This window comes from Mustela nigripes, chromosome 13, assembly GCF_022355385.1.
Source record: "Mustela nigripes isolate SB6536 chromosome 13, MUSNIG.SB6536, whole genome shotgun sequence".
Taxonomy (NCBI): Eukaryota; Metazoa; Chordata; class Mammalia; order Carnivora; family Mustelidae; genus Mustela; species Mustela nigripes.
The window spans coordinates 61924563-61950497 of NC_081569.1; the positions used below are offsets into that span (position 1 = coordinate 61924563).

Consider the following 25935-nt stretch of genomic DNA (forward strand, 5'->3'; position numbering starts at 1 on the left):
TGCCTGTCAGTGGCCCTACAGTCAGTGTGAACATCTTGTGGAGAATGCTCACTGGCCTGTGGGGATATGGGGGCGGGGGGTGGCGGTGGGCACAAGGAAGTGAGGCAGTGGGAACATCTCAGTTGGGATCCTAAAACTGAGGAGACAGTGGACCCAGGTTCTGTCCTTCAGATTCCATCTGGTTCCCCAGCTGCTGGGAGGTTTCCTAGGGAAGGTGTCCCCAGGGCTTGGTCTCTGGTGGGGGCTGGCTCCGTCATACCTTCTATGTATTTGTAGTTCTCCGTGATGTCATCTCGCTCGTCACTTTGAATGCTCTTGGTGCTGATAAAATTGCCAACAGTATTCGTGTCCCGGTGAATCTTCTGTTCCTTCCCTCCATAGACAAGCCAGGACATGCAGTCAGCATTCACCATGGAAAAGGCAAATGCTGTGTCATAGTTCAGTTCCACCTCTCCCTCTTTGATGGCTCTGACGGAGGCAGGGCCGCAGCAGTAGAGGCCTGAGGAGAACAGAAGAGCCACAGTGGTTGGTTGCCACAGGGTCAGGCAGGGGCAAGGGCAGATTCTGTGGGAGTGGGTTCCACCTTCTGAACAGCCTCACCATTGCTTGTCTCCTGAGGTGTGGCATCCAGCACCTGCCAGCCTCCATATCCAGGAGGGAGATCCTTTCGGGCCATCCAACACTCATTCCACACGTGAAAATTCCTAAAGGAAAAGCCGGAGGAGTCAATGTCAAATGACACTAAGGGAGAGTTTGTAGTGCTTGTGTTCTTTCCAGAGCAAAATAGGGGGCGGAGGGCAAATGGACTGCTAAACAGAAAGACAGATTTAGTGCACCCGAGGCCATCAGACCTCCATGGGTGAGTGGTGGCAGCTCTTCCTCGTGTGAGCCTCAGCTTGCTCAGAAGAGAGTTTTCTTCTGGGAACAGAGAGTGAAGACTTCCCAAACTAACAGGTTAAAATCTCTCTCTCACTCCCTTCAAAAGATCCTCATGGCCCTCAGGGCCTCATGGCCCTGTATGTGCTGCTGACAAAGAGATGACAGAAGGAAATGTCACCCAGGGCAGAAAAGTCTTGTGATGTGAAGATTCTAAACGCAGAATCAGTTTTGTGTTCAGCTGAGGCTCAGCCTTCAAGTTGGGGATACAGAGCCCTGGGACTGGTGAATGTGGCGGGGCCATGAGAGGGCAGCAGGCTCATGGGTGCAGTCCTGCCCCACTCTCTCCTGGAGGGGTTTGCCCCAGAAAGAGATGGGGAGGTTGTTTCTCACCAGACACTGTCCTTCTTCTTATTCTCCAAGATCCTGCCCGTGCTGTCATAATATTCATCTATGATCAGGTTTCCATCTGTGTCGTGGCCAGAGTCAAAGTTGGTGATCACGCGGGTAGGGATCCCCAGGCACCTCATTACTGCAGAAAGAGAAAATTAAAATCTCATGGATTTTTCCTATGGATTCAGGAATCCTATGGATTCTTTGAGCCCAGGGAAGCCACTCATTTGGCACTCCCAGGACCTGTCAGGAGCTGTTGGGGCTATGGGTTGGTGATATTGCCAACCTCTCTTCCCACCTTCCTGAGCTCCTCTCTGGGGCTCATTGAAGAGACTCTGGGCAAAGTTTAAGCTTCTGGTTGCTCAGACAAGCACTACCAAGGCCAAGCAAGTTGTGAGTTCTCCTGCCTGCAAGCAGGAGGGGACAGGCACACCTCCTTCGCAAGACTCAGTGGCCTGACTCGGTCTCTTCCCTTTTGGCCTTGAATCTCCATCTTCAAGCCAAATAGCTAGGATTTTGACTCGGACCATCAAATTCTTAGAAAAGAGGTCTGTGGTTTGGATTCCCCCTTTTCCATGGGTGTCTTGGAAGCTTATCAAGGAAAGCCTCACAAAGGAAGGCAGAAAAGGAAGGAAACTATGTAACAAATGCTTAGAAAAGTTGAGAATTTGTACCCAATGGAGAAATTCTAGGAAGGAGGTACAACCTTGTTTTTATTCATGAGACATCTCTTCCCTTTGCCAGCCAACTTCTTTTGCTTTGTCCCCATATTTCCCCTCTTCGGTACTCTTTAAGTGCAGCAATATTCTACCACCAATGTTCTGGGGGCCCTCTCCCTTCAAGTCCCGCATTGGCGGTCGACCCCATTCAATAATAATAATAATAATAGTAGTAGTAGTAGTAGTAACATAGTAATAATAATAATGATTCAATAATAATCACACGTGCCAGGCATGTTGCTAAGTTACCTTCAGGACAACTGTACACAGAAGCTGCTATTATTATCCTCATGTTAAAGATTAAGACTCAGAGGCTAAGAAAAGTTAGCAACCTCGACCAAAGTCACACAGCTAGGCAGTTACAGACCTGTCACTCAAATCCTGATTACACTGCTGAGCTCGTGCTCAATTCTGAGCCTGTCTCCCAGTATTATGCACACAGTTCAGTGCTCTAGTATTTTCACCTTATTAAACATATCAAGCATTTTCCTATGTGATCAAATATTGGCACCAAGCCTCTCCAGGTCAGGGTGGGGGCACATCTCTGGATATACCTTGGAACAGTGAGGAGAGAAGCCCAAAGGGGAACCTGGTGCTCTCTTGGAGTGGCAGGTCTGTGCAGGACCAAGGAATGAGGGCAGGGAGGGAGCAGAGCTGATAGGTGAATTGTGAGTGGAGGTAACAAAGGACAGCCTCATAGGGGAGGGAGAAGTTTGGAAAAGCTGCCACTAAAGGAACATGAGACAGGAGGAAGGCGAGAGCATCAGATGACTCGGGACCATTGCACAGAACACATTTCTGCTAAGATTACGGTCAGGAGGGTGGGTAAAAGGATACTCAGAGGAGGCACCAAGGAGGGTGGGCAGGGAGAGCAGGAAGCAAGCCTCCGAAATTCACCCTGACTGATCACAAACAGCCAGTTGGAATGTTGGTGGTGGTGTCAACTCCTGCTTAACAAGGCCAGACTGACCTTTCCACCTGAACACAGGTCATTATTCTCACAGCATTCTGAAGTTCTCTGGTAGATATAGCACACGGCTTGTAATGATTTGTTTGCACGTAGGCCCTCCTAAGGGCAGAGTTTGTGTAATATCCATCTTTACCATTATACAGCCATTAACAACACAGAGCCAGACCTGTTTTGATTTGGTGCATTGTTGCTAGACAGGTGAATGAGTGTCCCAGGTCTCTCTTCCCCTTTCTGGTGATTTCTGACTTGACACCCAGTGCTATCGTAATGACTGTGCACCACGCTTTGAGTAAGCTTGACTGTAAGCTTTGGAGTGGTTATGGATTTGCCCTCCTCTGTTCCCACCCCTGGCTTATGAGAGGCCTGGGATGGGGGACAACAGCCTGTCCCAGTGAGGCCACGTGGGGCAAGAATGGTTGTTAACATTCTAAACAATGTTTAGGGTGAGGAGTGAGTGAGTGAGGGGAGTGAGCCTCCTTTAGCCTCCACATCACTAAAGGAGCTAACAGCGCCCAGAACTGCATGAGGCTGTACACACATATTTTTCCTGGGTTCTTGCTCCCTTTGTCCTGCCTGCTTTGTCCTCCCACAAAGAGCTCATCCTCTGTCATGGACTTGTCTCTCCCTGTGTGCCCACAACTTCTGAATTTGAATCATGGGCCTGTATGGAGACCTCGCTGCTGCTTTTTTTTTTCCATTGATAACTTATTAACATACAATGTATTACTTGTTTCAGGGGTACAGGTCTGTGATTAATCAGTCTTACACAATTCACAGGACTCCCCATATCACATACCATCCCCAGTGTCCATCACCCAGCCACCCCATCCCTCTCACCCCACTCCCCTCCAGCAACCCTCAGTTTGTTTCCTGACATTAAGAGTCTCTTACGGTTTCTCTTCCTCTCCAGCTTCATCGTTTCATCTTTCCCTTCCCTTCCCCTATGATCCTCTGTCTTGTTTCTCAAATTCCTCATATCAGTGAGATCATAGGATAATTGTCTTTCTCTGATTGACTTTCGCTTAGCATAATATCCTCTAATTCCATCCACGTTGTTGCAAATGGCAAGATTTTTGGATGGCTGCATAGTTTTCCATTGTATATATATATAACACATTTTCTTTATCCATTCATCTGTTGATGGACATCTAGGCTTTTTCTATAGTTTGGCTATTGTGGGCATTGCTGCTATAAATATTCGGGTGCACATGCCCCTTTGGATCACTACATTTGTATCCTTAGTGTAAATACCCAGTACTGCAATTGCTGGGTCATAGGGTAGCTCTATTTTCAACTTTCTGAGGAAACTCTATGCTGTTTTCCAGAGTGACTACACCCGCTTGCATTCCCACCAACAGTGTAGGGACCTCGCTGTTGGTAAACACATCCCCAGTTGTGCTTGTCTTCCTTGCCAGCTGAAGGCATCACCATCATTACAGTGCCAGGCACTGCACAGGCATGATCTCATTAAACTATCTCCACAATACTGGAGTTATCCCCACTTTAAAGAGGAGAAACCTGAAGCTTAGAGAGGTTGAGGTCACATGGCAGAAAGAGGAGAGCTGGGGCAGGATTTAAGCCCATGTTTCTCTGATCTCAAAGCATCCCCATGCTTCTAGCAACAGGCCACACTGCTGCAACTTCGCCAAGCATCCAGGCAACAGCTCATTCTCAGTGCATCTTTCTCTGTGAGTTTTCACTGCCTACTTCACACCACACTAACCTCCCTTCCCATGCTCTCACTTAATCCCAGTCACTGCTACATATTTTATCAATGGATGGAGCTCTCTGGGATTTCCTGCATTTGTAGATCTTGTCAGCCAGATCACACATCCCTCTGGAGTAGGACTCTCAGAGGACACTTTTCTTGCATTTCTTTGTTTCCAGCATAATGCTGGGCACAAAGTAGATGATCATTAAATTTGTGCTGACATGAGTTGTCTTTAACCTGTGGAAAAGATTTCCGCAGACTGTCAGTCCTAGTGACTCACAGTTTGACATGAGACTCAGGTGACTCTTACGGTGATAATTTTTTGGGAGCTGAGTCCCTCGTAAAAGGGAGGTGTGTGTTTTTGTGTGTATGCACATGCTTGCATGCACACACAGTGATGCTTAGACAAAGGTGGGCACGATATCAGAATCGGGAGAAGGCTGCAGATTTCCCAAGGGATACACCACACCACATTGCCAGCATGAATTACTATGTCTCTTCATTCAGCCATTCAGCACTCATTCAGTGATACGTGTCAGGCCCCTGAGATTAACCAGGCAATGGGTTAAATGCATACACAGAAATGAAAGACATCCCTGTCTTCAAGGAGTGTAGCTCATTTTCGACTGGTACATCCCAATGGTGTATCAGAACATGGAGGCTGGGGGTGCCTGGATGGCTCAGTGGGTTAAAGCCTCTGCCTTCGGCTCGGGTCATGATCCCAGGGTCCTGGGATCGAGCCCCGAATCGAGCTCTCTGCTCGGCAGGGAGCTTGCTTCCTCCTCTCTCTCTCTCTCTCTGTCTGCCTCTCTGCCTACTTGTGATCTTTGTCAAATAAATAAGTAAAATATTAAAAAAAAAAACAAAACCATGGAGTCTGTTTCAGGACTGGCCATGTAGCTTCTCACAAGTTCTTTTCCGTCCCCTGCTCCCCTATTACCTCCTCATGTGGAAATGTGACTCTCATTTAAAAGAGAAATCAGTGGGGCAGCTGGGGTGGCTCAGTGGGTTAAGCCTCTGCCTTTGGCTTAGGTCATGATCTCTGTCCTGGGATTGAGCCCCACATTGGGCTCTCTGCTTAGCGGGGAGCCTGCTTTCCCCTCTCTCTCTGCCTAGAGAGATCTCTGACAAATAGGTAAATAAAATCTTTAAAAAAAAAAATAAAAGATAAATCAGTGTAAATTCCAGTTCAATTTGTTGACATTATTTGGTCAACTTTGCTGCCACCCTTCCATGGTTTATACTGAAGAATATAGTCAAAGCTTCAGCTAATAGAGTTGAAGGGACTGCATCTAAATATGATGATATTTAGCATCTTTTAATTTTTCCCTGGACACATAAATTTTCCATATGGGAAAAGTACCTTCCCCTCCTATGCCTTTAATTGTTCCTTAAGCCCAGAAGGTTATATTGTCTTGATTTTTCAGCTATACCTTCACAAGGTCATATTAGAACTGTTCTTCATTATCTGCAATGGCAATGAATCCCGAAACTGCTCTAAAAAATATCTACTATAGGGGCACCTGGGGGCTCAGTTGGGTAAGAGTCCGACTCTTGATTTCAATGTAGGTCGTGATCTCAGAGTTGTGAGATCAAGCCCCAGTCAAGTTCTACACCGAGTGTAGATCCTGCTTAAGATTCTCTCTCTTTCTCCCTCTATCCCTCTCCCTCCTCACACACACACACACACTCTCTCTCAAAAAAATAATAACAAATAATGTCTACTTAATAAAATTACCAAGCATGTAAAGAAGCAGGAAAATATGACTCATAACCAGGAAAATGTCAATCAATAGAACTAGATCTAGAAATGACAGAGATGACAGGATGAGCTGACAAGGATTAAAGCAGCTATTTTAAATGTTACAAATATGCTCAAGAGGAGGTAAAAGAAAACATGAACATAAGAAGAGAAATGGAAGATAGAAAGAAGATCCAATGGAACTTCTAAAGATGAAAAATACAATATATAAAACAAAAAACATATTGGACAATATATTGCACTATAACAATATATTTTTCCTCCTGTAAGAGCACTTTCAGAGACAATGTTACATATTAAATACATCAAAATGTTTCCCTCTTATGGGGGGAGGTGAATAGGAATGGGTTATAAGACAAAAGTGAGGGAAAACCAATTAGTTAGGTATTTTTAAAGATTTTTATTTATTTATTTGATAGAGATCACAAGAAGGCAGAGAGGCAGGCAGAGAGAGGGAGAGGGAAGCAGGCTCCCTGCTGAGCAGAGAGCCCAATGCAGTGCTCGATCCTAGGACCCTGGGACCATGACCTGAGCTGAAGGCAGAGGCTTTAACCCACTGAACCACTCAGGTGTCCCAATTAGTTAGTTTTTTAAAAAGGGGCATGAAGCAATAGTTGAAATGAGATGGGTTGTTGGTTTGTACCAGGATGGTGGCAAGGAAGATGGTGAGCTGTGATCAGATTCTGGAAACATTTAAAAAAATAAATAAAATAAAATAAAATAAAAAGGGACATGAGCAGATCTGTTATGATAAATATTATGAAATGAGGAATATGATTAATTTAATCCTAAACCCTCCAAGGAACAAAGAAAGGAAATAATGTTAAAAAAAAAAAGTCAATTTTAGGGGATGACCAGAAACACTTTGTGAATGAGACCCAGCAAGACCTCTGGAGTCCAAGAGGCTGAGATTAAAACAGTATCAGACTAAATATAATAGTTAACATTTATGTAAAGCTAACCAAGTGCCAGGCATTTTTCTAGGTGCTGGCCATATATTAATCCACAACCTGGTAAGGGAACATTCCATACAACCCAAGATGTCTCATAAATCAATGGAGAATAATAGTAGATTTGTGTTTGAGCCAAAGGATGAAGCAAAATAATACACCAGGAACTTGGCTGAGGTTCTTTTTGTAAGAGCTAAAGGCTCAATAAAAACAATGAGAATAACAGTTGTATTCAAATGAAGACAATGAGGTACTTTATAGAGGCCACTACACAACTGAGTGAGAAGAAATCTTAGGTGGACATCTAGCCTAGGTGTGTTCAATAAAGTATTAAGCAGAGAATCCTATATCCAAGGCAAGACAAGAGTAGGGACCCAATATACAAAAAATATACAGATGGGGTAGTTTTGGATGCAGAGAGGAGGGCCCAGTCCTGAGCAACACAGCCTCCTCATTTCCCACCACCCTTCCCACCATGGCTCTTGGGCCCAGGTGTCTACAGAGGAGGGGAATCATACTCCATAGACCTGCTCACAGTCAGAGTTCATGTCTTCCAAGTCGTTGCCACTCCTGCCCCATGCAGCTGTGGGCAGGAACAGACAAGGCACCTTCCTAGGATGTTTAGCTTTAAAACAAAAACAAAACCCCAATTTTATTGAGATATAATTCACATACCATGAAATTCACCCTTGTAAAATGTATAATTCAGGAGTTCTGGTCTAAGATGGTGACGTAGGAAGACTCTGAACTTAACCTCCTCCACACACACCAAATCTATACCTATTTATTGAACACTTCCTCTTGAAAAAGAACTGAGGGCTGACTGAACAGCTTCTGCATAACAAAAGACAGACCACATAGAGAGTGACAAGAGAGAGGGAGACATAGTGACAAAGGGAACCCCCACCCCAACTCTGGGAACTGCAGCAGGGATGGATGATACTGGGAGCCAGACTTAGAACCCTGACAAATGGGGTGGGGGTGGTGGTGGAGCTGCTGGAACTCTCTCCAGGTTCCCTGTCACAGGGAGTAGATGGCCAGAAAAGGAAAAGCCTGATGACTAAGAGCTGTGGGTGGCCAACCCGGAGTGCAGAGAAGGTAGGCCAGAGATTTGTCTGAAATTCCTAAAATAACAGCCACCTAAATGAGTGTCAAAGTAAAAACCTGTTCAAAAAATTGAAAGTGTATCTTTGATGCAAGCAAATTTTCCTTTTGGTGATTTTTTTTCATTAGGAAGTTGAAGTTAATATATTGACGTTTAAAAAGGCCGTTCTGAACAGAGGCAGTGCTGCAGAGGGAAGAATGCATTTCTGAGTCAGACACAAGAGCCACTTGGTCACTTCAAGCCTCAGTTTTCTCATCTGTAGATGATGCTACCTCACAGGTGGTCCTGAGTGAAAGTACCCAGCATATGCCTGAAGTCCAGAGGATGCTGGGTAAATAGCAGTTGTTAGTGAGGTTTATGCATCAGTATAACCTAGTGGTCACAGCGTGCCAGACCTGGGTATGAGACCCGCCCTGCTGCTCAGTTTACTCATCTGCAAAGTGGAGATGATGATGGTAGACCCTACCTCCTAAGGTCATTTGGGGGGATCCCACGAGGTGATCCTAGCTGTACTTGCTAAACATTCCCGGCCCTATTTATTCTTAGCACTCTTCATATATGTATTCCCTCAGTTCTTCCAATAACCCTATGAGGTAGGTACTATTACTTTCTCCATTATAAGTCTGGGGCACAAGTTAAATGACTTGCCCAAAGCTATTCAGCCAACTGATGGTAGTGCTGGTATTTGAACCCAAGCAGCCTGCCTCCAGAGTCCACATGCCTCACCATTTAGGTTGTCAAGATTTTAGCACGGTGCCTAGCACTAAAGAGATCCCCAGTAAATGACAGCCATTGTGAGTGTGAAATAACAATACTAACAACAAATGTGCTTTGGCAGCTATATTGAGCTAAGGAATTTGTTAAGTCCTGGGATTTGATAAAGGCTAGGTCTTACTCAACTTTGTATCCAAGAGTACTTAAAGCACCATACCTAGCATAGAATAAGGACTCAATAAGTGTGGCTGAATGAAAAAATCAATTTTTCAAACAGATGCACTTATTAATATACCCCACAGTGGCCCTTTTGGGGAAGGCTGCTGCTGCTTGAGCTACAGTTGGATCAAGTCACATTTGACCCACTTTGCCCAACCCTTTGCTTCCCAGGTCACTAAGGGGCCATGATTCTCATAAACATATTAATTGGCTTGCTCTCCTTGCATAATCTCCATTTACTGGCTCCACCCCTCTCATTACCCAGTTCCAGACAACTACACCCAAAGCCCTAGTCCTCTCCGTCCTCACACATACAGACCCAGCCATTCCCCTCTAGGTTTTTCCATGCGGAGGAAAGTTCCCTCTCCATCATGCCCAAGAGTAATCCATCCTCTGCCTGCCAGTCCTGTGTCTGCTCCCTGGATGACTCAGACACCCCCGTTTGCCCATATCTCTGTGGCTCCCCCGTATCAAAGCTATTGAATTTCTAGTTTCCTGTCCCTGAGCAATCGAAGCCTCGAGTCAAGGTGCGGCTCCGCAGTGGCAGAGGGGGAAGAGCTCAGGACTTCTTCCTCATCAACCCATGAAGTCATCCTCTGTGGGTGTTTGCAGAAACTTCCTTGTACCCTTGGCCAGAGGCCTGGCACTTGCTCCCCAGCATCAAGGCACGGGGGTGTCCCTAGGCTTCCCCAAGAGTCCAGAGATGGGCTTAGCACACATAAGCACACAGACTGCACCAGGCTTTGCCATGCAGGGAACTTCGTCGTTGTTGTTTTTAAGATTTATGTATTTATTTTAGAGAGGGACTGAGAACACAGTGGGGAGGGGAGAAAGGAGAGTGAGAGAGAGAGAGAATCTTAAGCAGACACCACTGTGAGCACAGAGCCTGATGCGGGGCTCCATCTCATGACTCTGAGATCATGACCTGAACTGAAACCAAAAGTCGGATGCTTAACCAACTATGCCACCTAGGTGCCCCTGTCATATAGGGAATATCTACATGAAAGGCCTGAGCTCTCAAGGAACACTAACATTCCTGGGTTGGAATAGAGGGTGCTCTGAGCAAAAGTAGTTATTTGGCCTCTTTTCCCAGCTAACAAGAGTAAGAGTTTCCTGACCATGACCCAAGTCAGGTACACAGATATGCATGCCTAGAGGCTGAGAGCTAGCCTAGGCACGGGGGGCAGGGTGAAGGTCTGGACCAGTAGCAGGTTGGGCCCTGGGTGAGGCAGAAGGCTTCCTCCTGCTATGTCTAATATGTGACTTATTTCCAGGTATCAGTTGCCTCAAGATTCACCACTCCCCACTTCCTTCTGCTTGCTCCTCTTGCCACCTACAAATCAACTTCCATCGGCTTTCCTTCTCCATTACATATTTTTATTTATTTTATTTTTTAATTTTAAAAAAGATTTATTTATTTTTTATTTGAGAGAGAGAGCGAGCGAGCAAGTATGGGAACCCAAGCAGGGTGTGGGGAGTGTTGGTGGCAGAAGGAGAGGGAGAGAATCTCAAACAGACTCCCTGCTGGGCACAGAGCCATCTCTCCAGGCCTCAATCTCATGACCCCGGGATCATGACCTGACCTGAAATCAAGAGTCGGATGTTTGATTAACTGAGCCATCCAGACACCCCCACCTCCCATACATAATTTTTAGATTTTCTTCTACTAGTGTAACATATACTTCCTATCTGAAGAACTGATCTCCCATTTTCCTTCATTCCCTATCTCCCTTGACTGAGTCAGGCCTCTAGACCTGCTGAACATGAGACAACTCCAAATTCAAGGTCATTTTACTTCAGCCGCCATCTTGCTCTGACCCTATGGGGCCCACACCACCACTGTGATGCACATTTCCCTTCCAGGTCAAGATCACTCTCCAGGCTCAGAAAGGACAATAATCAGTTTGTAAGTTTTCTAATTACTTGACCTTTCATCTCATTCCTGTCTGGAACCAGACAATTTCTAGCCAGGCTCTTAGGCTGTCCAAAACCAAAGGAAGAGAAGAGTGGGGAAGGGTGCAATTTCATCCTCAGAACCACCCTTTAAGATAAGCCCAGACACATGAAGCCTGAAGCCAGTGATGAGACAGTTCTACAGAAACGACTTCCTTTGAAACATTCCCTGGTGGGACTTGTGCAAGGCTGGAACGAGAATGGTTCAGACGGCTATGACGTGGGCCAGAACACTTTGGGTTTTCTCCAGGGGGCCCGTTCCGCTCCCTACCTGTGCACATGATGGCAGCAAAGACCCAGCACTGCCCGTAGCGCACTGGCTGGCAGCCTGCGGCATGCCACTGTTTCAGGATGGCCACACTTCCTGTCCACTCCGCAGGGTTGACCCCGTCTAAGTAATTCTCACTCCAGTTTCCATTGAGCACCCCATTGTCATCGTTGCTGTTGATCTGAAGAGAAACCATATACAGACGCATTAAAAGCATCCTTTTCCTCAGCAAGATGTAATGTGTGGGCTTCCTCACAAGGTTTGTGGGCCCGAAACACAGCAGACTCCTTGATCTCATTTTACGTGGGACTTTCCAGACCTGCTAGGGAAGGGGTGGGGTGGGAAGCCAGCCAGTCATTCTAACTTGTCTCCACTGTTAATTAGTTTAATATTCTATTTCTACCCACCCCCATCAAAGCAAGAGCTCAGCTTTTCGAGCTCTTAAAAATCCTTCAGAGCAAAGGAAATTTCGAAAAGACAAGACCATTTCCCAAACCAGAGCTACACTCAGCCTTCCCTAAAAATTGCACTTTGGAATTAATCAAGGTGATGGCCCACACCCAGCTAACTCAGACCTCGACTGAGAAAACCTGTTACCCAGATTTTTGTCCTCAGTCTCAGCCAAATCGGCCTTGCCAGAGGGCCCCTGCTCTTGACTCTTCATCCCTCCGTTGCAGGGGGCAACTGTGAGTTGGCACCCCCACCCCACACACAGCTTCCTCCCTCTCTGGACACACACTGGGTGGTCAGAGCCAGAGCCAGATCCAAGCTCACCATGGCACACACCACTCTGCTGAGGTAGACCGGGCTTGCCCGCAGGGCACAGTCTGTGGCTGGGTCGATCTGGAAGTTCAGGCTCTTGTCTAGCAGCTCCAGGCAGATGTCTATGATATTCTCTTCAAACTACAAGGGGAGATGCAGCGGGGCGGAGCGCCCATAATTGGCACAGGCAGATATGGGAAGAAATTCAGACCCACCCCGCCCAGCTCTCAAATAGAGTGTGTTTGTGGAATGCAGACCTGTTTGGAAGGTAACTGTGTCCAGTAGCCCAGACACATAGTGCATCCTAAGCTAGATGCTGGGTCTCAGAGCTCTGAGAGCTCTGGGGTCACAAGCCACAGGGTTTGCATATCCTACAAATCAAATCCCTGGTTAAAATGAGTCTGACTGGTTAAAAAGTCTCCTTTTCCTCTTCACTTTTCAATGCCCACACTCCTGGAGCCCATGGGATGTTCTTGCTGAAACCATGTTGCCTCATCCTCCACCTCCAGCTGCTGACCCAGCTCATCATTGGCAGCTGTGGCTCAGGTGCTGCTGCCAACTTGCCTTGGCATCTGTGACTCAGTTGGGCTCTGGAATGACTAATAGCATGTGAGGTACAGAAACTTCCCACCCAAGGCAGGCTGACCTGTCCTTCAGGCTTGACATGGATGCCACTTTATCTGAGGCTTTCTCTGAACCTGAGCCTGTTTTAGCTTCAGGTAGGATGGAGGCAAGTTCTGTCTTCCCTGCCTGAGCATATGCTCTGTCTCTCTCTAGCTGTTCTTTTTTTTTTTTTTTTTTTTTTTTTTTTAGGTTTTATTTATTTATTTGAATGAGAGCGGGGCATGAGCAGGGAGTAGAGGGAGAAGCAAGCTCACTGCTTGCCCAGGACCCCGGGGTCATGACCTAAGCCAAAGGCAGACACTCAACCAACTGAGCCAACCAGGTTCCCCCTCTCCAGCTGTTCTTGCAACTCTATGCCCCAGAACTGGCACAGTGCCCAACACATAGTAGGGATTCCATGCATTCAACTCCACAGTTGAATGAGAGTAAATTAATGCATTTACTCCCATGTAATATTCCCACTGGACAATAAATAGGATTAGGAGGCTTCTTTGACCCATCTTTCTCAGGGGACAGTTCCATCAATTCACTTTTCTGCTTTGAAATGTTTGAAGTCCTCTGGGCCTTCAGAATCAAAGCTCTCACCTCCTCTAAACATAAGACCTTCCCTGATCCGGCCCCCTTCTACCTCTCCAGCCTCATGACTCAACACCTCCTGCCTCATCATTTTGCTTCAGCAAAAATCAGATTCCTTGTAACTGTTGCAGCAGACCAAACCATTTCTCCCCTTTGTGTTTCGGCTAATGTGTCACTCTGCCTGGGATATTTTCTCCACTTTCCTTCACTTGGCTAACTCAGTCCAAACATCTCCCTCCCATCCTCTCTTCCTTGAGAGCTCCATGCCCAACCACATGCTCCTCCTCTGGTCTCCCAGAACCTTCTGTGCCCATCTCACTCTTTGCAATACCCACTGCATGGTAAGTGACCTGCTTATGTGACTGAGTCTCCATTACACCGTTAGCTCAGGGACCGTGTTGAATTCATGTTCACATTCCTAGCACCTAGCACCCGGCCTGGCCTTCAGTAGGCGTTCAATGTGAGTCCACTAAACAAGAGGCAAGGAGAAAGGGAGGGGGGTCAGAAAGAAGCAGTTGCTTACTTCTGTTGCTCACAGATGATGATAAGCTCCTGTCTCTAGGGGCTCTCTAGATCCTCATTTGTCCATGCTAAGTGAGGAGCTGGGGAGGTCAGTTGGGGCCCATTGAGGCTGCCAGATCTCATCTTACCTATGGCCACCTGGGGGGCCTAGGCTGTGTGGCTGCAGCCACATGCGTTAGAGTTCGATTTGGGTAGGTCTAGGAGAGGAACCCATATCAAATGGACACAAGAGCCCCCAGGATTTCCCAGCCAATAGGCAGCTGGCAGCGGGAGCTGGTCTTCTCCCGGCAACGGTGTTGAGAGAGAACCCTCTTCCCTGGCCTGGTGCTGGGCTTCCTGGAGCACCTGCTGGAGGCTGAACTTTATGTGGGAGGCAGGCTTTCATCAAGGCAGGAGTTGTAAAACACTGTGATGAACACAATGCAATTTTTATTTAAAAATCATGCTTTGGAATATACACATAAAAGAAAATGTAGAGAAACATACACCATGCTAGTGACAGTGTTTAGCGTGGCCTTCATACTCCAAGTACCTATTTTTGCGATGTTTCTTGTAAAGTTTTTTAATCAGTCAGGTATTAGTTTTATAATGAAAAAAGATATCAAACTAACAAAGAGGTAATATTAACCAGGAGGGAAATGCATCGCTGCACGTCCCTGAGATGTTCAGGGACAAGTTACCTCTGTATGACAGAACTGATCCTAGAGTCTGGCCTGGGCAATGAGGTTGAAGTGAGAGAGGCAAAGCGGGCCCTAGTGGAAACAGTTCAACAAACAAAAACCAGGCACCATCATGGCCATCATCACTCTTGTCCCTTCATCCTCATCATCATACTCAAAGGAATTCCAGGGTGGGTGCCTGTAGCTGCCCTTCCCCCTTGGATCCTGATGTCCAAACCAGACATGATCAGCAAAGAACATCTTCCAACTGACTATGACTGCTCCTCTAGCTCCCTGGAGTGTCATCTCACACCTTACTGTTCCCATTTCTCAGTTTTGGGTGAACCCTGCATGAGGAAAACCCTCCCACCCTGCTCCTGTTCCCCTCTTCCCGTGAGCTGTGAATAGGACTGAGACTCACCTGTCCATAGTTCCAGGGGCATGGGCGGATCCAGTTCTTGTTCCCTTGGTAAATGAAGCCATAATCATTCACAACATATTCCTGCCTCTGGGGCTCACTGTCCAAGTAGACAGAATCGTCTAGGAATCAAAGTGGGAGGACACAAAGCAAAGAAGTCATTTTGCCCTTCCTGCCCCATTCCCATCCCCAGAAGACAAAGTCCCATGGAAACTGAGCTCTGGGGGTACCTGGGTGGCTCACTTGGTTAGACTGCCTTTGGCTCAGGTCATGATCTCAAGGTCCTGGGATTAAGCCCCACTCTGGGTTTAGGGCTCCAGCTTCTGGCCTTAGCAGGGAGTCTGCTTATCCCTATCCTTCTGCCCTTACCTTTGCTCTCTCTGTCTAACAAATAAACAAATAAAATCTTTATTTAAAAAAAAAAGGTCTGGGGAGGGCACTGGATGACACCAAGAGGGGCAGAAGGCGGCTGGTTCTTGGAGAGACCCACCTTCTACAGTCCCTCAACACCAGCCACAGGTTCAATCCAACCATGAGGTTGAACAGAAAAAAAATTTATCTTTGGTGGAATTTCTTGGTTCACACAGCACATTTACATCCTCACCCCATTTAAGAATGAGGGAACAGGCTCAAAGTGGTAACTTGTCCAAATCACATGTAAGTACAGAGTGAAATTTGTGCACAGAATTCATATGACACCATATTCCATGATCTTTCTGCTACACTCAACTAATCCTGATTGGAAAAGAGCAAACCAGAATTTTGGGGTTCGCAGTAGCCTCCTCATTCATTTTGTAGGAATTTAGTCTAAAGACAGCATTTTGGAAGTACACAGAGATTTGGATGGTAAGCTGTTTATCTGAGTGCTGTTTATGACACTGAAAAGCTAGAAACAACCTAAATGCCTGGTTCTTGGAGCTGATTAAATAGCCATACTTCTGTACGCTATTAAAATAAGATCATAATGGGGCACCAGGGTGGCTCAGTGGGTTGAGCCTCTGCCTTCGGTTCAGGTCGTGGTCTTGGAGTCCTGGAATTGAGCATCGGGCTCTCTGCTCGGCGAGGAGCCTGCTTCCCCCTCCCCCTCTGCCTGCCTCTCTGCCTACTCTGCCTACTCTCTTCTCTCTTTGTCAAATAAATAAATAAAATCTCTATAAAAAAATAAGATCACAAAATTGTATATATAGGCATCAAAATCTACACATGGTATATTAAGATTAAATGGGATATATAATAATGTTATAACATAAATTGATGTTTGTTAAAAACATATTTACGCAGAGGATTTTGAAGGCTATTCTAAAAGGGGTTAATAGTAATTTTTTTTCCTTTTTCCTATTGCTATTCTCCAGATTTTCTGGCATGAACACGTATTACTTTCATGATATAAAAACATTATCTTTGGGGCGCCTGGGTGGCTCAGTGGGTTGAGCCACTGCCTTCGGCTCAGGTCATGATCTCAGGGTCCTGGGATTGAGCCCCACATCGGGCTCTCTGCTCAGCAGGGAGCCTGCTTCCTCCTCTCTCTCTGCCTGCCTCTCTCCCTACTTGTGATTTCTGTCTGTCAAATAAATAAAGAAAAATCTTTAAAAAAAATTATCTTTTTAAAGCTGAGAATGAACTAACAAAGGTCATGGGAACAGGTGTCCCCCTTGCAGTGTCCTGGAACAGTCTGGAAGCACTGCCAAACCCTTAGGTAAAAGTGTTCTCCTTGCTTCCTCAGACTCAGCCTGCATGGTGGAGGATGACCCTCGGGAGAGATGCATTTTATTGAGGTCTTTGACCAGTGTGGTGAGACCTGCGGGTTCACGGTTGAGACTATACACATCCCTTCTCACAGTGGGGGCTAGCAGTGGCCAGAACTCCAGGGTGGGGCTCCCCAGCCAATATCTTGGACATGGTCATGGTGTAGCCCCTGAGCCTGACTTCAGCCCCTACTGCTCCCTAGTCCCATAGTGATACTCCCTGGAACCTGGATAGGGTACAAAAAAAAAGTCCTCAAAGATATCGCTTTCCTCCTTATAGCTCAGGGGAGACCTCAGTACAGTCTGAAATCCACAGTCTTGGAGGCCAGGAGGAGTGTGTGTAAGAGAGGGAGAGATAGAAACAGACAGACAACTGTCCTCCTTGACCCAGTGGCAGGGCCTTTTCACATGGCTAATGGGTGAGAGCTCTGAGCCACTCAGTGACACTTGTTGTGTGTGGTGGGAGGCGGTTAGAGATGCTAGATTCCAGCCAGGTTCCTTTTTTTTTTTTTTTTTTTTTTTTAAGTTCAATTCATTAACTTTCTTTTTTAAGATTTTTATTTATTTATTTATTTGACGGAGAGAGAGATCACAAGTAGGCAGAGGGGCAGGCAGAGAGAGAGGGGGAAGCAGGCTCCCTGCTGAGCAGAGAGCCTGATGCGGGCCTCGATCCCAGGACCCTAAGATCATGACCTGAGCCGAAAGCAGCGGCTCAACCCACTGAGCCACCTAGGTGCCCCCCAGCCAGATTCTGATATCACTCACCTGGCCCCCTTGGGATAAGGTTGGGGGAGCAGTAGATGAGGGGGTGGAAGGGGAAGGGACATCCTCTAACTAGAAGTAAGACTGTTGAGTCTGATCTCTGCCCAAAAGCCCACCAGCCCCATTCTCTACTATGAGTTCTTTCTGCCCTTCTTCCCACTCTTTCCTCTTGGCTTGTCCTTCATTCTGCCCACACCATGTCTATATGTCTGTATAACTACTCTGCCCCCAGGTAGATTTAGATGACAGGGATTGTGGGGACACGTAGTGCTGGGCTATTCCGTGTAGCTTTGTTTGTCTAAGACAAAAACTGGAAACAGCCAAAGTACCCATAAGTAGGAGACCAGTTAAAAACATTTGATGCATCCAAACAGTGGAGTAATTGTAGCCATTAAAAAGGGCATATTGGGGCGTCTGGGTGGCTCAGTGGGTTAAGCCACTGCCTTCGGCTCAGGTCATGATCTCAGGGTCCTGGGATTGAGTCCCGCATTGGGCTCTCTGCTCAGCAGGGAGCCTGCTTCCTCCTCTCTCTCTCTCTGCCTGACTCTCTGCCTACTCGTGATCTCTGTCGTCAAATAAACAAATAAAACCTTAAAAAAAAAAAAAGGACATATTGATAGGAAAATACATTCAAAATTGAATTGTTGAATGAAAAAAGCAGGGCATTCTATGTACCATATAATCCCATTTGTGGTATGATTATATAATCACACACATATGCATATATGTATAAGTACATATTTATTTAAGCATAAAACATTTTTGTAAGGCTGCACAAGAAAGTGTGAACAGGATTTTCCTCTGGAAGATGGAACTTGGAGATTGGAATAAGGTTTTACTCATCACCTTATACTTTCCTTCCTGCCTCCTTTCTTTTTCTCTCTCTTTCTTTCTCACCTTCCCTCCCTTCCTTCCTCCCTTTTCTCCCTTCCCTTCCCTTCCCTTCTTTCTTTCCCTTTACCTCATTCCACACTCAATGCAATTTTACTTATAATGAAAAAATTTAAGTTAACTTAAAAATATACGGTGGGGCACCCGGGTGGCTCAGTTGGTTAAGTGCCTGCCTTCAACTCCGGTCACGATCCTGGAGTCCTGGGATGAAGCCCCGCATCCGGCTCCCTGCTCAGTGGGGAGTCTGCTCTTCCCCTGCCCTCTGCCCAGCCCCACCCTTGTTCTCTCTCTCACTTGCGTGCACACACGCTCACTCTCTCAAATAAATAAATAAATAAACAAATAAAATCTTTTAAAAATCTATAGTAAAGGTAGATGTTAATAGTGGTCAAATTGAATTATAATAGTTTTCAAGTAAAGATAACTAGTCTTATTTTTTTTTTAAGATTTTATTTATTCATTTAACAGAGAGGGAGAGTACAAGCAGGGAAAACAGCAGTCAGTGGGAGGGAGAAGCAGGCTCCCTGCTGAGCCAGGAGCTGGATGTAGGACTCCATCCCAGGACCAGGGGATCACGACCCGAGCTAAATGCAGACGCTCAACAAACTGAGCCACCCAGGCCTCCCAGCTCGGCTCATGTTTTTAAAATTCTAAATAAGTAAATAAATAGCAACTTCTCCCGCCCTCTTTGTGGTTGGTTGGGAGTAGATGCTGATGGTTGGGAGTAGATGTGGTGGTTGGGAGTAGATGCTGAGTGCATGAAGTTGGGAGGTTTCTGGTAGCCAAGGAACAGGGGTCTAGAAATCCTTGAGCCTGGCTCTCTGTGGCACTGACAAGGGGGCAGAGACAAGAGGCCCCCACACAGACACTCGCCTTACCTGGACACCAGGGATTGAAGAGCAGGATGAACTCCCCAAGCTGGTAGGCTGTGACAGATCTCTGGAAAGAGTCAATATGAACTTTCATGAGATACCGACCCACAGGTGCCACAGGAGGGGCGCACAGGCTCACCTCCATGGAGCTGGCCCCATTAGTCTCCAGAGAGGCAATCCATGGGCTGGGGCCATGACGACCGGTTAGGCTGAACAGGGCTCGAGTCCCATTGGACAAGTCTGGTAGGGGTCCTGGGAGGGAAGCAGAACAGAAGCTCTGTGTTTCAACCCTCCAGAATCTCCCTAAATACATCACACACACACACACACACACACACACAAATACCTTCAGGGGTCCTCACCAGTCTCAACGACGAAGATGATATTGTCCAGGTCTGGCTGGAAGCCCCGGCTCCTGAAGTACAGAGTGAGGTTGAAGGACTGGCCCCGGCGGACTAGGAGGCGGTCAGAGCTGATCTCATCTGTGTGGTGCCTCACATTGTTCTGGGAGCTCTGGAGGTCTGTGAGGACCACTTCCAGCCCTGCAACAGGGCAGCCAGGAGCATATGAAAGGGCAGGGTTGTGGAGCCTGGTCCAATCCTGCCCGCCACTTAGTTGTACAAAATTAAGAAAGAAGCTTAACCTCTCTGAGTCTCAGTTTCCAAGTCAGTAAAACAAAACCTATAATACCAGCCTTACATGGTTTTTATGAGGATTAAATGAAGATTCATACATGCAGGTGCCTCTTTCTTCCTTCCTTTTCCCCTCCCTTCCTTGCTTCTGGGACCCTCTATCTGCATCTTGCTTACACTCTCCTGGAGACACATGGTTTTCTGCCTCTATCCAACCCCTTTTGTAGTCCTGGTCAAGTGTGATCGCTCCCTTCAGCCTAGCATATCTCCAGATTCACCCCAGCATCCAGCTTTTGGACTCAAGTTAACAGTTTCAGTTGGCCCAGTACCAGCCTCCACATCTAGATCTGGTAGTACTATGCTTTTAGCAATTTGCTGACTCTCTGCCCACCACTAATGCCATGTGCCTATTACCCTGGGAGCTGGGATTCTGAGGACAGTCAAAGAAAGGCCCACTCCCAGGGGTACGTGGGTAGCTTAGTCAGTTAAGCGTCCAACTCTTGGTTTTGACTCGGGTCATGGTCTCAGGGTTGTGAGATTAAGCCCTGCATAGGGCTCCACACTAAGCGGGCAGTCTGCTTGTGTTTCCCTTCTTTCCCTCCCTCCTACCCACCCTTCAAATAAAGATAAATCTTAAAAAGAGAAGAAGGAGAAGGGGAAGGGGAAGCACCTGGGCTTACAAGCTTTAAAGCACAACTGGCTCTCCTATCTCCTTCTTAGTCTTTATCCATTCGTGTGTGACAAGTCCCTTTACCCATATTAAAATATCTCTGATGCTGGGGGTGCCTGGGTGGCTCAGTGGGTTAACCCGCTGCCTTCGGCTCGGGTCATGATCTCAGGGTCCTGGGATCGAGTCCCGCGTCGGGCTCTCTGCTCATCAGGGAGCCCGCTTCCCTCTCTCTCTCTCTGCCTGCCTCTCCATCTATTTGTGATTTCTCTCTGTCAAATAAATAAATAAAATCTTAAAAAATAAAATAAAATATCTCTGATGCCAACCCGTCCCTTTCCAAATTTACACAATTCTGGCCTCCTCACTTCATACCTAGTGACCATAAGAGCCTCTGTCAGATCTCCTGCTTCCTACTCATCCCCTCCTAACACATCACCAGATTTTCTTTCCTCAAAACAAATTGATCGTGCCAACCTTTTGCTCTAAAAGTTCTGTGATACCCCACAGCCCACCATACAAAAGACACACTCCTTAGCCTGACATTTATTACCACACCTGGTCTTCACCTACACTTGGATTCTCACTTCTCACCACTCCCATTATGGACTCTCTCCTCTAGCCAATCTGTCCTCAAGCAAATGGTAGCCTTGCCTGTCCATATATTTTGATCCTGCTGTACAGCCAACTTAGAATGCCTTCTCATTCCATCTGTCCCAACCAAATATCTAACCAAATTCCACCTGTCCTTCAAGGTCTGTTGAAGACCCATCTGTTTCATGAAGCCTGCCCCAGTTGACCCAACCTTCTTCCCATCTCCCACTGACCTGCCATACTTAACTGCATCACTTACAGAAAATCTTAATTGCTTCATTTAGTTAATACCATGCTCTTTTTTTTTTTCAATTTTATCAAACTTTTACTGAGAGCCTACTAATTTCAGGATCAGCATGAGACATTCAGGTAGTTTTGTCAAGTTTTCGTCTGTCTTCCATGAGGATAAAGGCCTAGCTGTTTTGTCTCAGCTGTATGTAGATTATAAGAAATACAAACCAAAACATTTGATGATATCCAACACCCTCTCACAATAAAATACAAGTAAATTATATATGGGAAAATAAGTAAATTTGCTCAATCTGAAAAAGATTATCTGGGAAAAATCCAAGCCAAAACCATACTTAATAGTAAAAAACTAGGTACTTCCCCCTATGTTTAGGAACAAGACAAGGATGTCTCCTCTCTCCCCATCCATTAGCATTATACTGGAGTTTCTAGCCAATATACACTGGAAAGAAGATGTACTATTATTTTTTTATTAACATATAACATATCTTGAATATAGCAAATCCTAACAAATCCACACACAAAATTAGAACTAGTGGACATATTCATTTACATTCATCAAAAATTAATTACATTTCATACACTTGTGATGAATAAAGCTGCACCCCTACCTTATGCCATATAAAATAATGGGCTCAAAATCAATTAAGGACTTGAGTGTAAGGGCTAAAACTATAAAACATTTAGAAAAAAACATAGGGGTAAATTTTCATGATCTTGAACCAGGAAATGATTTCTTAGATATGAAATAGAAGCACAAGCAATAAAAGAAAAAAACTATAAATTAGATTTCATCGAAACTAATAACTGTAGTTTCAAGTACATCTTCAATAAAGTGAAAAGACAACCCGTAGAATGATTGAAAATATTTGTAAATCATATATCTGATAAGGGACTTGTATCAAGAATATATAAGGAGGGGCACCTGGGTAGCTCAGTTGGCTAAGCTGTTGCCTCTAGGGTCCTGAGATGGAGCCCTGCATTGGGCTCCCCGCTCAGTGGGGAACCTGCTTCTCCTTCTTCTTCTGCTTCTCTCCCTTGCTCATGCTGTCTTGCATGCATACTGTCTCTCTCTCTCAAATAAAGAAACAAAATCTTTAAAAAAGAATATATAAAGAATTTGTATGACCTAATAATAAAAAAGTAACCCAAATGAAAAATGGGCAATTGATCTGAATAGACATTTCTCCAAGAGAATATGCAAAAGACCAATAAGCAAATGAAAAAATGTAAACATCATTAATCATTAGGGAAATGCAAATTAAATACCACTTCACACCCACTGGGGTAGCTCTAATAAGAAAGATAGAAAATAACAAGTGTTGGTTAAGGATGTGGAAAAATTGAAACTCTATACATTGCTGGTGAGATTGTAAAATGGTGTAGCTGCTTTGGAAAACAGTATGGCAGTTCTTCAAAAAGTCAAAAATAGAGTTAACATGTGACTCAGCAATTTCACTCCTAGGTATGTGCCCAAGAAATTGAAAATATATGTTCACACAAAATCTGTACATGAATGTTGATAGAATATTTATTCATAATAGCCAAAAGATGGAGACCATCAAATGGTTACTGAATCAATGAATGTGGTATACCTATATAGAAGAAACTTGAAAACATTATGCTAAGTAAAAGGAGTCAGACATAAAAGGTCACATGTTATATGATTCACATTATGAAATCTGCAGAATAGGTAAACCCATAGAGACAGATGGTAGATTAGGGTTTGCCAGGGCCTGGGAGGAGGTGGGAATGAGATGTGACGGTGGATAGGTATGGTGTTTCTTATAAAAGAAATATAAGCATAATGGTCAGCACATTGTATGTACTAAAAGATTGTTAGGGCTCATGGGTGGCTCAGTCAGTTAAGCATCCAACTCAGTTTTGGCTCAGGTCATGATCTCAGAGTCACGAGATGGAGCCCTGCATTGGACTCCACACTCAGCATGGAGTCTTCTTGAGATTCTTTCTCCCTCTCCTTTCCCCTCTGCCCTTCCCCCTGCTCTCTCTCTCTAAAATAAATAAGTAAAATCTTAAAAAAAAAAAAAAAGATGTTTGTTAGTTTGAATAGAGTTCTCTCTCCTTTGCATAATCATTCTGCACTTATTTCAAATTCAACCAACACCTCATTGGAGGCTGGGCACCATCCTAGGCACTCTGTCTCATTGAATCCTCACCACAATGTTGGAGGGATGAAATGCTATGTCATTCACACTTAGAGATGAGGAAACAAAGTTCAGACAGATTAAATTTCTTATCTAAGCTTGAACCTAGGGTTACTGGCCCAAGTCCTGTGCTCTTTCCGTTACCCAACACTAGCTGCATTGCTCTTCCTCACTCGTGTTCAGAAAGGACATCTAGCGCACTCTCAGCGGGACTAGTGGGAAAAGAATTCACTCTTTTTGGAGACCAGATGACTAGACAGACATTACTAACTGGCTCTAATTCAGGTTGGGCATGTGACCCAGAACACACAACAGGTACGGCAACATTTGTCTGACAGCAAGCACTGAGGCCAAATCTCATCTTCTGGATATATCATGGGTCAAGTTAATCTCTGCCTATCATGCTGGGATCGGTCTTCACTCCAGATACCAGATGTTCAAATATGGGGCACATTTACTATTGGCCATGTTTGTTCTCACTCCATGTGAGGAGAGAAGGGAGTGAAATGATCAGGGAAATAGAAAGGAAATTATAGGAAGAATTTTTAAAGTAATTTATCTCAGTATTTATCCTAGAGAAACAGTCCCACATGAGTACAGAGGCATCCAGAAGAATGTGCCCTGCAACATTGCTTATATAACTGGAAAATGAGAAACAACCTAAATGCCTACCAAAAAGGGACTGGATAGGGGCTCCTGGGTGGTTCAGTTGGTTGAGCATCCTGATCTTGGTTTTGGCTCAAGCCTTGATCTCAGGCTCATGGGTTTGAGCCCCGCAGCCGGCTCCACACTCAGCTGGGAGTCTGCTTCCCTTCTCCCCCTCCCTTTGCCCTGCTCTCTCTCATAAATAAATACATCTTTTTTTTAAATGGGACTGGATAAATAAATTATTTATACCCATACTATGGGATACTTTGCAAAGTGGGAAATTTTGAGGTAGATTTATAGATACTAAATGGCACAGGTAGAGCTCCAACACATTTCTATTGAGTGAAAAAGTATCAAGCTGTAGAAAAATACGTGCAACATGATGATACCGTGATACACCAAAAACAAGCTTGTCTTATACTGAATATATATCTTTATTTACAGACAAAAGACTAGAACAGTAGTTTCTGTTAGAAATGATCACAGTGGTTTCTCAAGATGAGGCTGAGGTTGGGGGTGGCAGGCAGTCGACTGTAGCTTTATCTGTAATTATTGTTTTATTTTACTCCAACTATGTACCCATGTATTTCTTGTGTAGTTAAAAATTATGAAAATTTAAACAAAAAATAGTAAATGAAGATGAGGCTGTTAAGTTTGTAGAGCATGGAGTTCGTTCTTATAAATGGTTTCAACTAACCATTTACTCTTCAGTAGAAGCTTTCTAGAGAGGGAGTTGATACAGAGAGGAGTGGTGGTGGGAAGATGAGCTAAAATGAGGAAGAGACCTCCTGAAGTGGGGAAAAAAGGGAAGATATGAAGATGAGGGAATATTGGAGTTGAAAGACAACTTCGAGATGATTCTTATTCACCCCCATCCCACTTCTCTAGCTGGGAACTAGAGAAGTGACTTGCTAAATGTTAAAGAGTCAGCAAGTGGCAGAGGACAGGATCCCTGACCCACTCATCCCTGGCCCTGCCCCGTCCCACTGGGTTATGGAAGCAGGCATGCTGGTACACAGCTGTTTGGCTATGTTTACCAGCCAGCCTCCACTTTGTCTCCTGGGTCTCAGGCTATCAACAAATAGTGAGGTTCCTGAGTTTCTGCTCTTTCTGCCTCAGTTCTTTATTTACTCTTTTCTTCCCCTGAATCCTTTTTCCCCTTGACTCCTATGGTCTCTCTCTCTTCTTTCTCTCTCTGTTCCAGCAGCCCCGTGGGCCTTCCCTACCTTGCTCCATGGTGGCTGCCTCTGGTTCCTGGCCTGCTCCTCACAGGAGAGCTGGGTGGTGTGGAGCTTCAGGAAACTGGTTCTGGAGTGGTTTACTCCCCTTCCATCCTCAAGACTCCAGGAGACACCGAAGGCAGGGTGGCTGCTGCACTGCCACCTGTTTACTGGGCAGATCACAACTGGTTTTCTCACTTGCCCTCAGGTTTTTCTTGGCAGCGTTGGTTGGCTGAGAGGACGTGTGGAGGCCAATGAACTCTCAGGCCTGTGTGCCATGTGAGCTTTT

The 25935-nt window shown here is 45.5% G+C and overlaps 1 protein-coding gene across 1 annotated transcript in view; it reads right to left on the reverse strand.

Moving 5' to 3' along the window:
- Positions 1-25935, reverse strand: part of TGM5 (transglutaminase 5) — a 34978-nt gene that overhangs the window by 5384 nt on the left and 3659 nt on the right. Inside the window, exons 2-10 of the mRNA XM_059372119.1 lie at positions 22225-22285; positions 19834-20081; positions 19478-19723; positions 15205-15323; positions 12415-12543; positions 11644-11821; positions 1270-1408; positions 601-704; positions 260-499 (exon numbers count right to left, since the gene is read on the reverse strand). Coding sequence (XP_059228102.1) covers positions 260-499; positions 601-704; positions 1270-1408; positions 11644-11821; positions 12415-12543; positions 15205-15323; positions 19478-19723; positions 19834-20081; positions 22225-22285 — 1464 coding nt within the window. The remainder of the gene's footprint in view (positions 1-259; positions 500-600; positions 705-1269; positions 1409-11643; positions 11822-12414; positions 12544-15204; positions 15324-19477; positions 19724-19833; positions 20082-22224; positions 22286-25935) is intronic.